At 42.6% G+C, this 13,074-nt stretch overlaps 1 protein-coding gene across 9 annotated transcripts in view; it reads right to left on the bottom strand.

Moving 5' to 3' along the window:
• LOC118257452 (sodium/potassium/calcium exchanger 3-like) overlaps positions 1-13,074 on the bottom strand; it is a 310,704-nt gene that overhangs the window by 106,116 nt on the left and 191,514 nt on the right. For 8 of the 9 annotated variants that reach the window (XR_007708050.1, XM_050709803.1, XM_035565467.2 and 5 more), the window contains exons 14-15: positions 12,613-12,727; positions 12,132-12,244 (exon numbers count right to left, since the gene is read on the bottom strand). Coding sequence is in view for 8 of the 9 variants with exons in the window: in XM_050709803.1 (XP_050565760.1) it covers positions 12,132-12,244; positions 12,613-12,727 (228 nt within the window). In the remaining variant the exon portion in view is untranslated. The remainder of the gene's footprint in view (positions 1-12,131; positions 12,245-12,612; positions 12,728-13,074) is intronic. The other variant, XM_050709804.1, reaches the window with a different exon arrangement.

Genomic DNA, 13,074 nt, shown 5'->3' with positions numbered 1-13,074 from the left:
GACCACCAAGTATCAACCATTATCTTGAGGCTGTTGTCAGGTAATGCAGCCTGATGTGCTTCTCCCCGCTCATTCCATGCAACAAAGCCACATGTGAAGCTGAGTTTCAACTGACAGTTACCATAACTGATTCCAATAGACCATTTCTGTTCACTTAAGTTTCCTGGCTAGAGATCAGTCTTAGCTAGAAATGGTGTATGAGTTATTTTCTTAAGGTGTTTTAGATAAGAACATTGCTATTGTTTGTCTAGGAGTTCTTGAAGTTTAGTGCCGGTATATTTTCAGTCAAACCACTCTGTGGCTGAGGTCGATCAACAAAGCTAAGCGCAGAGATCTTCCTTAAACAGGCTGGTGGCCAATTCTTAATTGCTCATCTTGTTCTATATCTGTGTATAAGGAAAAGCAAAAGCCTCAGTCTATTCCTGCAAATGATCTGCAGACGAGAAAAGAGTTCCGAGAATGAAAGTTCATCCACCTCAAACAACACGTTTTTCTTCCTAACAGATGGATTTCTGTCTCATTCCTGAAACTGTTTTAGTCCAATAAACAATTCAAACTAGAATTTTATGCTACAATGTTATTTTCTCAAAAGTCAACACGGAGAATAAGAGTACACCGTGTATCACTGGGCACTTCTCAGTGCTGGCATCCTTTCAGTCAGACTGCTACTGCAGTCATTTGCTAATGTAATGATAAGCAGCGCTACAATTTCCTGAATGACACTGTGCAAGACTGCTAAGGCGCTCATATCATTTTGCCTCACAGTCAGGAGAAACTGTTCACCCAGTGAGCTAAATATTACTTCCAAATCCTAAGTAATTATTTAGCTTCATTCCCCAAGTGCAACTGAGGGGAGAATCTGACTTCCAGAGTCAAGGAAAGGATTATCGGTTCTGACATTTTGCAAACCTGTGCCTGCAATGAACTCCATACACCCAGGATCCTCCTGAAGGTCCATACTGGAGACAGGGGCAAGCATGCTGCAAAAAGGCAGTTCTGGGAGGACTTCCCTCTTTACCTCTACATGCTCGAGATTCAGCATGATGAAGCATTGCTGTACTTCTAATACACCATGATAAACATGGATCTATCCTGTACAGCCACTATACACTGGAATTGTTAGGACATTTGTACTCCCAAGAATCCCACCAACTTGCAGAGATATGTTGCTGGCTTAGATTTGCTGTTATTTTTTCGCACATTAAAATACTGGCTTAAACAAATAGAACATTTTGCTTCACTGATTTTTGCCATCATATAAATGGCCACTGCCATGAAGACCATTTGTTATTAAAGGTATTGCAGTGCATCTTCAAGTCATAAGCTCTAAGCATATGTATGCTCAGAGGGACCATTACATTCACGTGGTCATTACATGTAACATACATACAATATTCTCACTAGACTGACTGTCCAAAGAAATCAAAGATTTGGATGGCTTCAAAACATGAAGGACAATTTTGCCACTAACTACCTAACTGAAGGTGAAAAATGTGATGATCCTACTGATAATGTAAATTGCAGGCTGTATGTGGCAGACAGGAAGAAGCCTAGTTTTGTAGCTATGGAAGAAGTCTCTAAGGCAACTTCTACTTGCAGCTTCTATTACCAGTTCCAAGCAAAACCCTAAGTTTTGCTGAAATAAGAGCTGTTCTTGAGATGAGACATACATCACATTCTGACCCAGAAGACCTTTTTGTTTGATACTCTATAGTATAAGTCCTTTAACACTAAGGAGCCACAGAGCCCCAGACATATCTGCTGCCTGCACTTCATCCACTCCCATGCATCCACTCCTTTTCTCCTGCTTCCACTAATATGAATGGTCCATACAGGACACCTAACCTGAATTTCCATTTTAGCTATTCTAAAGTGCAAAAAAAAACCAAAACCCAAAGACATCAATTAAATTCACTTTGTATAACTAAAAGAAAAATTTAAACCCAGCTCCCCCCTACCCCAAATGAACAGCAGCTGGCCAGGAAAGACAGATGCTATTTTACAATAAATTCCTGTCTGGATTTTGGTCAGAAATTTAGTTTGACCAGGGCCAATAGCTGTAAAAACTGTCAGTATGCAATACATCAGTCGGAAAGGAATCTACAGGAAAAGGAAGCAAATGAAGCAGCTGGGATTATTTTAGAATAAAAAATGTCTGAATTCAACCTGAAGTGCAGACACCACTTCTCAATTACATCACTATCCTCCATAAAAAGAACAGGCATTTGGAAAGACAAACAGTTAGTAAGTCCTGTGTCTACAGTTTGCTGAAGACAGTGCTTCCAAAGATGTTTAGGGCTGCTTTCTTTGGGCTATCTGTAAGGCCCTTCTTTGGAGGTCTTTCATAGGAATAGGAGTTGCTGTTAAGGATTATTCAAAATTAGAGAGTATATGCTAATTATGTATGACAGGTTTATGAATGTACCAGTAACACGTGTCATGCTGCTAGACACCGTGAAGGCAAAGCAAATGCAGCGACCCCATCAGCAGCATGAGCACCAATTTCCCCTTGTGGAATTGCACTGCAAGACTTCAGTTTTACTGCAGGTTAACAGTTTTCAGCTCCAGCTTTAGTTAACTAGCAATACTCCTGGCCTGGGATCAAGCCCAGCTCTCATTGTTGGCCAAAAGTATTAGCTATTAATTAACATAAATTACAACAATTTATGAGGTTTGCCTAGTCCTACAGAAATAAAGGATTTCCTGTGACGAATGAAAGGGTGTTTTCTAATGCAGTTTTCACTTTCTGCAGGGCAAAAGTCAGACAATTTATTAAGATCATTGCCTTTTTTCAGATTACCTCACTCTGCCACTGGACAGCAGGATTAAAATCCTTCCACATACATAGTAGAGGGTGGTTTCCTTGGGGGGAAAAATGCTAGCTGTGGAATGCACTTTGACAAGAAATTCATTTGGCTGAAGTAGATACATATCACAGCTGTACTTTCTGGAAGAAAAAGTGCAACTCTTTGGGTACAAAACCTTGTTGGTGAGCTCACAGGGTGATAAAAGCTGTGCAGAATTCCAGTTGCTTCCGCAGTGGCTCAGGGGGTGGTGCACACATGGCATCTCCCTGCTATGCCATGGAACGGGCAGAAAGGGGACGGAAGAAGACGGACAGCAGGTGATACAGGTTATAAAGCAATGAAAAATGAATGAAAAGCAGCAGAAAGATAGCTGGAGCAAACTGACATTGATATAAGGGCCCGTCCTCGCAGCAGATTTGCCCTGGGAGGGCTGTGAGATGGTATCCATGGATGGGCACTGGGTGCAACTCCAGATGCGCTGGACTTGCAGTACACATACGGTGCAGTGTCACTTTCTGAACAAACAAATGTCCAATTAATCTGGCTTGCCACCTGTGTGCAGAGCACCTCTGCATGGTGTGTGCAGAGAATCCAACAGCATATGGTTCACTGCTCTTCTGGCACATGCAGTAGGTCTGACCTCACTGGACTTTTGCACATGTGGAGAATGGCACAATTCAGGCCCTGTGCCCAGGGGCTCCTGCTTATTTAAGGCAGCCCTGGAGCAAGCTGATTCACACCAGTATCATAGAATGGTTAGAATCATAGAATGGTTTGGGTTGGAAGGGACCTTAAAGATCATCTAATTCCAACCCCAAACCTCCCTCAAAGTATGAAACTTCCCTCAAAGCAGATACAATTCCTGTTTAAGCCTGTTGCTGTAAAGGTTTCTTGGAGCAATATGATTCTTTGAGATTCTTGCAGACTTTATAGCACATACAGAGGAGAGAACGAAAGCTGTCTGGGTCTGATCAGGTCCAACATGGAATGATAGTCAGGTCTTTGAGGGATGTTTTTTGCTAAATATACTAATTCCAACAAATAAAGATCTTCTGGGAGCCAGCTGAAACTCACTGCCAAGTTTTTTGAGGGCTGCAGCCAGAGAATTTGGAGATGTTCTCTAGTAAGTCTTGCACTGGTAGTTTGAGGGATTTCCAGTGTCAGCTCTCCACTCTGCCAGCACTGGCTTCCCTGACACACAGGTGACAGAAGTATGTCCTCACTTTAGAGCAGTCCCCACTTACCATAGCTGAGGGAGAAAGGCTTGACCAAATAGCCCACACTGTTCAGGGTACAAGCACATATTCCCTTCTATCAAATCTGCTACTGGGCGTTGAGGTATTTAATTCTTGCAGGAAGAATAACTAGAGGACCTCTGCCAAAGCTGTTGGCTAGGCACAGGCTAGCTCGGGAAATGAAAAAATAATGGAAAGCCTCAAATTTTAAGAAAAACAGTATTTAATTTCAACATACACTGTTGTTACTCATCTAATGCCAAAAAAGAGAGCATACACTTTCAAATGAGCCAGGTTCAGATTTGCTCCAAGTCTGCTGTGACTCTGGAAAGTATTGCACTAATTGGTGCATAGCTGGGGTGGCTCATCAGAGCAAGAAGGCAGGTATAACAGCTTCCAACTGTTTTCTCCTACCTGATGACATGCTAAAGTTTTTCCTGCAATCCCCTTCTGTTTAGGCCTACATTAATGCCATCTGTCCACAGCAAGAGCTGCAATCACAAAAGTCAAACAAGTAAGTGTGCTGCTTTTTTAACTCCCTCTCCAGCTCTGGTAGCCTCTCACCATTTTCTAATCCAATGCCCATCTATCCATTTCAAAAAGAAACCAAACGGAACTATGAACTGCTTTATACTGTATTGCTTAGTGGTTTTGAGATAGTTAAATCCAAATTAGGCTGAATGGCCACTGTTCACTTATTTCTTCTTTCTCTCGTTTTAGTTCTATGTTTGCCTAAAGGGTCTCTTCTTTTTCTGTGATTGACGTTGGAGTACCTGTTCCTGTTTTACAAACCTCCCATAAGCCTACAGCTCTGAAAATACCATTTTAACTGATGAACTATTCCCACGTCACTGATTATCAGTGCAACCTTTTAACTGTGAGCTCAGAGACCCTGAAATCTGGTACAAAAGCTTAAGAAAAATATTTCCTTGATCTGTCAAATTAGGCTACAAATCAATCAAGCAGCCTTCTCATGAGACAAGTAGTATTTCCTGCAAGAGGCAGTGGGATAGCTTTTCTCAGGGTACATGACAATGTGTGAGCTCAGGAAAAACAAGGCTAGCAAAGCTTTCAAAACTCACAGTAAGTACAAAAGGACTTAATTTCAGGTTTTTGCAAAGAGCAGAAAAATGGCCTCAGATGGAATCTTCTTAATTATGGAAGAGAAGGCTCAATTCTCTGTTTAAAAATAGGAAATGTTTCTTCCCCAGGAGAGAACTGTCTTCAAGTGAAGCATTTGCTTGTACTGCAAGCAGGAAAAATCAACATTCCCAAACTCTCCTTTGAGGTTTGGCTTGTATCTAGCAGCTAAAGCAGACCAGAAGAACTCTCTGTTTTGACTGATCACACACAGAAGGCTTGCAAGTTCAAAACCTACTCCGTTTGAATTTAAATGGAGGCTATCTCTTCTGTAGCAAACATGAAGACATTGCCACCAATTCCAGCCATTCCCAAACAGCATTTGTAGGCAACAAGGAACTGAGGCTGAAGCTAAACAGTGGAGGAGAAACTATGGAAATAAAATCAATGTAATTCCATTCTTCAGTTTCCATTCAGTTCCTGGCAATTGCTGAAGGGAAAACAAGGAACTAGTGCCAAAATCCAAAATGGTTTTGCTCCAGGGTCCAAATATGAGAGAGATTACCTCATTCAGGAATATTAAAAGGACTCTACTACGTTTCCAGTACCTCAGCTGCAAAAAACACAAGTCCTAAATCTGTTTGAGGATCCTTTTCCTGCAGTGTCCTTGCCTGACAGTGGAAATTCAGTGTAAAATCCTGCATTCCTCACATCTTGCCATAAGACGAAACTGGAACTTTGCAAACTGGAACTTCAGACAGGTGCTGCATTCCTTTGTGTTTAAATGGTGTTTCCTTCCTGGAGCTCTTCTGAGACACCTGAGAAAGCATTTTTGCTTTGCTCTGTATCACACAATTCACTTTGCAGAGGGTATACACCCTGGAGTATGCGACACTGAGTGCTGCACATAGACACTCAATATATTAAGCAAGAAATGCATGAGTTACAGTCAGAGGAAATTCCTCTGTTGTTAGGAGCTTTGTAAGGGATCAGATACTTTTGCTCTGATACAGTATCATCATCCTAGATTCCCTGTCTGGGGAGCAATGGGATTCAATACATGAAAACTATTACAGGAAGTTGGAGAGATTAGTTACAAGCCTCAGTCTGCACATGGTGCTATGCCCATCTACAGGCTTTTGGGATCTGACAATAAATTAATCCATTAATACCTGCTGAGCTGCATACTGCTGCTGGAGTGGTACCATCACTTTGCAGAGGCTACTGTGAAAGCTAGAAAGAGCCTGGCATTGCAGTCAGGTGTGCACATGGCACCCCAGCACAGGGGGAGGAGGAGTAACATGCACTGCAGTGCAGGGTAATGCTGGGGGGAAGCAGGGACCCCTGCTCATACTGAGCGTCACCATGTTAGTGGTTGCCCCGATGACTGACAGAGACATTGAACCTATCCTCCCTCCTTTCTCCAAGGATTCAACGTGGTCTATATGCAGATAACTGGGCAAGAATGGGGCAGGGAACAGATACACAGATATTTGCTGTGAAGAGGTGAAGGCCAGCTTGGTCTTAATTTCCTATGATTCATCACCATGCCCTGGAATTAAAACAATGAATAGCAAACTGGTCAGCGAGTAGCAAACCAGTAAAGTTCGCTTACTTGCTCAATGTGTTTCTCTCAAGTGTCCACTTACCTCTGGATTCTCTGCTTTCTAACAAGGCTCACACTGGGATTACTCCTCCTCTTTTTATGGATAGACATATGAGCATACTCACAAATGCAGATGTGAGCAAATGAACCTGGCTGTTTATCCTTAAGCTAAAATTCCCACTCCCTAAAATACTCCTGGCTTGTGTCTGTTTAATGGCTTTGCATCCAAAAAGAAATCCAGAGGAAAGCAATTGGATAGAAGACACAGAGCAAATGTTCCTCCACAGGATTACAGACTCAGCAACACGTCCAGGACTCAGAGCTGGAAGAGATGAGAAAGTGAACTTTTTCAAAGGTCTGTCTAGATCTAGAGGAATGCTGCTTTTTCTCCAAAAGCCCTGCTGGCATGCTAGATGAGCTACAGTAGATAACATCAGGTCAGAGCTGCAGCAGGAGGGTGGCCAAGTGACCTCCAAGTAGCAGAGATGGAAGCTCCAGTGGGAAGCACACAGGGAAGGCAGAATTATTGCCTGGACATCAGTGCGTGTCCAGAAAAAACTAGGACTCTTTAAAATATAAATATATTGATGGATTAGAGACTAGACATCAAAGAAACAGAAGGGATCTGATGTGGAAGCTGTTTGAGACTGTCCAGATCTGCCCTTTGGTGGAAAGAGGCCAGAGGCCCGGTCCAGTTCTAGAACTGTTGTACTGACACCTGAGTTGAAGGCGAAGGCACGGGAGGATCTTCTCGTCTCCTAATAAACACTAACAATTTCGTGGAGAAGCATGAGATGGAGTATTCTGTTTCTTGGGTTTGGACTGACTCCAGTCAGCACTGGAAGGAGAAGAATGAAAATCCAGTATTGTACACTGATGATCACACTGAGAGATCTGGTTCCTGGTAACTGATGCACACAGGTGAGGCAGAGAGAATGACATCAGAGAACACTGCCCTGTCTGTTTTGAGACACTGATTTTGCAAAATGCTGCCCAGTGTGCTGGCTTCCCACATGGCATCACATGGGGCAGCCCCTCTGTTCAGACTGGGGCTGACTGCCCTGCAGTCTCCACTCATGGACTACCCACATCCTACAGTAAGATGTTTCATTTCAATTAGGAAAACAGAAGAAGGGGAACTTCCTTCTCTAAAACAGTCATCAGATACTTCCAGATGCAGCCTTAAAAAACAAAAGAAGGTTGTCCATTCCTTTCTTCTAATACTAAAGGAAGAATAAAATGAATAATACACCGACACATCCGATAACAACTGTCTGGGGAAAGGAGCAGTCAGTACTGGGACAGGCACTTAAAATGATTGCAATTTAGCAACCTAGCACCAGGCTGTGTCTCTGGGGATTCACAGTCTATTTGCAGTTCTGCCACTTACCTACTGTGTGACCTCCAGCAAGTCCATTAATCTCCCTTTAACAGGTCGCGTCTGGCACTTCTCCTATCTTTTGTATTAGATCACAATCTGTATTTTTCCCCCTCAGCCGCTATCTCATGGAGCACACTTACAACAGTAAGTCCTGATTCTGCATGGGGCTTACCGTCACAGCTGTGAGATATATGGCAGAACTAGGCAGTGACTGGGCCTTTGCAGAACAATGCTTTCAACATACCGATGTGCCACAACCAGCTACAAGCTTGCAGGCTGCACCTCATCTAAAGCTCTCTGCTTGCCTCAAATCAAAATGCACCATCTGTACAATGGGCTCTGAAACCCCCACCTGCCCTTGGGCAGTATAAGGAAGGCTCAAACACAAGGGTGCTACAGCAGCTGCAAGCACCATTAGCAGTGAGACCACTCTCCATGTTCAGAATGAAATCCCGTAAATCTCCTCCTGGTTATGAGCAGCTGCTTGTCTGGTTATGGTGTGAAGCCACTTTGCCGCATGTGGCTGAGAAAGGTCAGGATGTGCACAAACACATGACACTACACTGTGATGTGCATGTGCACACCACAGCACGCAGACAAAGGGAAAGAAAAAGAGAACAGATCCTGCTCTCCCTTTCAGCACAGTAACATGTGGTAACAGAGTTCTGGCTTTATGCCAGCATAACAGGGAACACAATTTGGCCACAAGGGATTCTGAATCAGGCAGCCTGAAACAAGAGATACATTGAGATTTTACAGAGTATGATGTTCAAGAGAGCCCTGAGTGTTTAGACTTTTAGAAAAATAAGGTTAAAGGAGGCTCCTCTGCTTTAGAGCTTAACTTTGAAATGATGCAGTCTACTTTTTTATGGCTTACACAAAAGGTATTACTGTCATAACAGCTTGTCTATAAAAATGCATTTACTCTTTACTTACAGCAAAAGCTTAACTGACTTCACCACAGTTCTCTTGGATTAAACATTCTGGAGAGGAAAGGATTTTTTTATTTTTTATTTTTTTCCCTTTAGAAATCTGTTTCACTCTGTATACAAGAATACAAGACAGGAGAATCATGATGGCTTTGAGGAGTTCCTCTTTTGGAAGAGATGCTACAAAGACAAATTTGGGATCCTTCCAAATAACAAATGAGCAGTATTAAATTGTAATTATTTGCTGAGATCACCCAGTGCTTCAGACTTGCAGTCACATCCAGCTGGCCTGAGCCTTGCGATCTCCATGAACCTGTTGAGCAGCCCTTGCTCGTGCAAGCAGCCCAAGGCTTGCCCCTAAGAAACTCAGGATGTACGAGCAATCTGCGTGCTGCCCCTGCTGACCTCAGTGTGGGCACATCAGCAAGGTGGCTCCCTGAATAATAAACACCACCTTGCAGCTCTTAATGCTGGCACCAGGCTATACCGAACCTGACTGAATTCTAGCCTTTTGTGGCAACTCAATAATACTTAAATATAATTAATTACTATTACTGTGTATGGGTGTGTGTGAGGGGGTGCTGTTTTGTTCTGAAGTCTACTTTTTCAAGGATTTGAAGAGAAATATAAAAACTGTAAGTGAAAACCAAGAGAACCCTCTTTGCTAATTGTGGGGCTGTTTCCAAGGCTCTTTTTTTCTAACCATGTGATCACAGTGTACAATGAACATTTTGGGTGAGCAAAACAGTAGCGACATTGTTGTGCCCCATGAAAGCTGGCTGCTTCTGTCCAGTCACTTGTTTTCATTCTTATCAAGGAAAAAAAATGTAACAAGTATAGATGAGCTGCGGATAAGTAGGTAAGTTACTTGTTAGAGGAAAGGATTTTATTCCTACAGCATTGCTTCCTTTTGTCATTCCTATGTTCAAGAAGAGAAGGGGGGAGATCCAAGGAACTAGATGCTAGTCAGCCTGACCTTGATCCCTGGGAAGGGGATGGAGCAAATAATCCTGGGAAACATTTCTAAACATATGAAGGACAAGAAGGTGACTGGGAGTCGACAGAGATTTATGAAGGGAAAATCATATTTACCCAGACTGATAGCCTTCTATGGCAAGATGGTTGAGGTGGACTTGAACGAGGGGAGAACAACAGACGGTGTTTGTGTTGACTTCAGTGAGGCTTTTGACACTGCCTCTCATAGATTCTCATCGACAAACAGAGGAAGAACAGACTAAATAAATGGATGGTGGAGTGGACTGATAACTAGATGAACTTCTGTGCTCAAAGGGTTGAGCTCAGCAGCATAATGTCCTGCTGGAAGCCAGAGCCTAGTGGTATACCCCAAGGGTCAGCACCACTTACCATCTTCATTAATGACATGGACAATGGGGCAAAGGGCACCCTCAGCAAGTTTGCAGCTAATACAAAACTGGGAGGAGTGGCTGATGCACCAGAAGGTTGTGTTGCCATTCAGAGGTACCTGAACAGGCTGGGAAAGTGGGCTGGCAGAAACCTCACGAACGTCAACAAAGGGAAATGAAAAGTCCTGCATGTGGGAAGGAACAACCCTATGCACCAGTATGCACTGGGGCCAACCAGCTGGAAAGCAGCCTGGCAGAGTAAGACCGCGGACACCAAGTTCAAGTCCACGATGCACCCTTGTGGCAAGGAGCACCAACAGCATTCTGGGCTGCATTAGAAGAATTAGAATTAGAATTAGAATTAGAATTAGAATTAGAATTAGAATTAGATCCTTCCTTTCTTCTCAGCATTAGTGAGACACATTTGTGAGGCATTAGTGAGGCATTAGTGAGACACATTTGCTGTGCTGGGTCCAGTTCTCAGCTCCCAAGGACAAGGAAGATAAGGACTTACTGGAGAGCGTCTAGTGAAGGGTTGCAAGGATGATTTAAGGGACTGTAGCATCTGATACACAAAGAAAGAATGAGAGAGCTAGGACTGTTCAGCCTGAAGAAGACTCAGAGGCATCTTATCAGTGTGTATAAAAACCTGATGGAAGAGCATAAAAAAGGTGCAGCCAGACTCTTCTGAGTTTTATCTATTCAAAGGACAATAGGCAATGCATACAATTTGAAATACAAGAAAAATAAAAGAAATCATTAAAAGATTTTTTTTTTTTTTACGTGAAGGTGATTAAACACTGGAACAGGCTGCTGAGAGAGGCATTGGATTCTCTATCCTTGGAGGTATTAAAGATGCAAAGGGACATGGTCCTAAGCATCCTGTTCTAGCTGGCCATTCTTTGAGCAGAGGTTTGGGGACTAGATAATTTCCAGAAGTATCCGTCAACCCCAACAATTCTGTGATTCTACAGTCTTAACTTTGCAATTGCTCAGTGATCGTAAAGAAGAATCTCTCCCACACTGTTGCATGAGAGTGGTCCAGCTTAACAGCAATAGCAACAGCGACTTCCCTCTGGGATTTCATGGCATCTCTTGCTCTTCTCTGTCAGAAGGGAGCTTCCAACAGCCTTGTGCATGGTGGTTGTCTGTTTTATTATTTGGGAACTACCAGGAGGTTTCACTGGTGTTGGGTAGATTTTCTCATACAGAAAAGCTCTGCAGTGTTTCCTGATGATGGTCAGGCTCTGAAATAGCCCAGTTATTTAACAGCTTCCTTCATCTTTCAGTGTGTTAATGGCTTAGGAACACTAGCATTTTTCTTACTAAAAGCCCTAAAGGTTTCCTCTATCCTTTACATCCCACCTATGTATTTACCCTGTCTTATTAAAACAGTAGCATTCTCCTTATTTGGAACATATTCAAGAGCATAAAAACACCATATGCTCTAGTAAGCTAGCTTATTTCAGCACAGGCTGCTGCCTTTAAGGAGGAAATGGAAATACCTGTCCTCCAAGAGATATGGAATGTATATTCACAAGTAATTGCCATTACCCCCAAATCAAAACAAAGCAAACTACTTGTTTCTTCAAATCCAATCCACAGAATGTGGTGTGGGTTGTTTTTTTTTTTTTTTGATAGATCTAGTCAGTCTATACAAAAGCCTGTGATAAAAAAACAGATATGTGTATAAATAAATAAAAGTAACGCAAACAAATGTAGGACTTACATATGATCCGTAATTCACTGCTAAGGTCTGCAAAGCCCATGGGAGACCTAGGCCAATTAAAATATCAAAAACATTGCTTCCAATGGAGTTGGACACAGCCATATCCCCCATACCTGCAAGAATGGAAACAACAGAAAATCAGACATGTCTCAGAAAGACCCTTATGCCATCTTCTACACAATTCTACAACACAGGTATTTAGATCCTATAAAACAACAACAACAACACACCCCTGCTTTTTTGGGAAGCTTTGGAAGTTGGCAATGGTGCCAAAACTTGTTCCACACGGTCATTAAGAGTCTGTTAGCTGCTTTGCAATAACAACAAAATTCTTTTCCTCCTTTGAGCTTGTTTTAAAGTTCAGCCTCAGGGAAAGGGCTATGAAAGTTTTCACATCCAGGATACACCTTCGCTACCTAGAGAGGACAAGGACACACAGAAACAATTCAACAGTAGCCTGACATCTCTGTGACGAACATACCTTGCCTTGCTACGATAAGGCTTGCCATGCAGTCTGGCACACTGGTTCCAGCTGCCAAGAAAGTGATGCCCATTATCACATCTGGAATTCCCAGTGTGTAGCCAATGATTGTCACCTAAGGAGCAGAATTAAACTGTCAGGTGGTTTACAAAGCTTAAAATCAGAGGCCAGCTTGGCCTAATTCTGCAAGATGCTGTGAGACAATGTTTATTGCTCAGTGCAAACTGACACTTTCTCTAAAGAGAAGCAATGACAGGCTTTTTTTTTTTTTTTTTTGGTATATTCATCATCTAGCAGAGGATAGCACTGACCTGCTACGTACTCTCTTTGATTAGGTGACTAGGTGCTTTACACCTTTCATCCACAATTTTCCTAACGCTAACCTGGAGAAGAGGCTATACGGTGGGCAACTACCCTGTGTAACAGTCTCCTGATCTTGTCTGAAGCTCATTGACATTATTA

Source organism: Cygnus atratus, chromosome 3, assembly GCF_013377495.2.
Source record: "Cygnus atratus isolate AKBS03 ecotype Queensland, Australia chromosome 3, CAtr_DNAZoo_HiC_assembly, whole genome shotgun sequence".
Classification (NCBI taxonomy): Eukaryota; Metazoa; Chordata; class Aves; order Anseriformes; family Anatidae; genus Cygnus; species Cygnus atratus.
The sequence above is the reverse complement of the archived record's forward strand: the minus strand, read 5'-3'. Positions and strand labels throughout refer to the sequence as shown.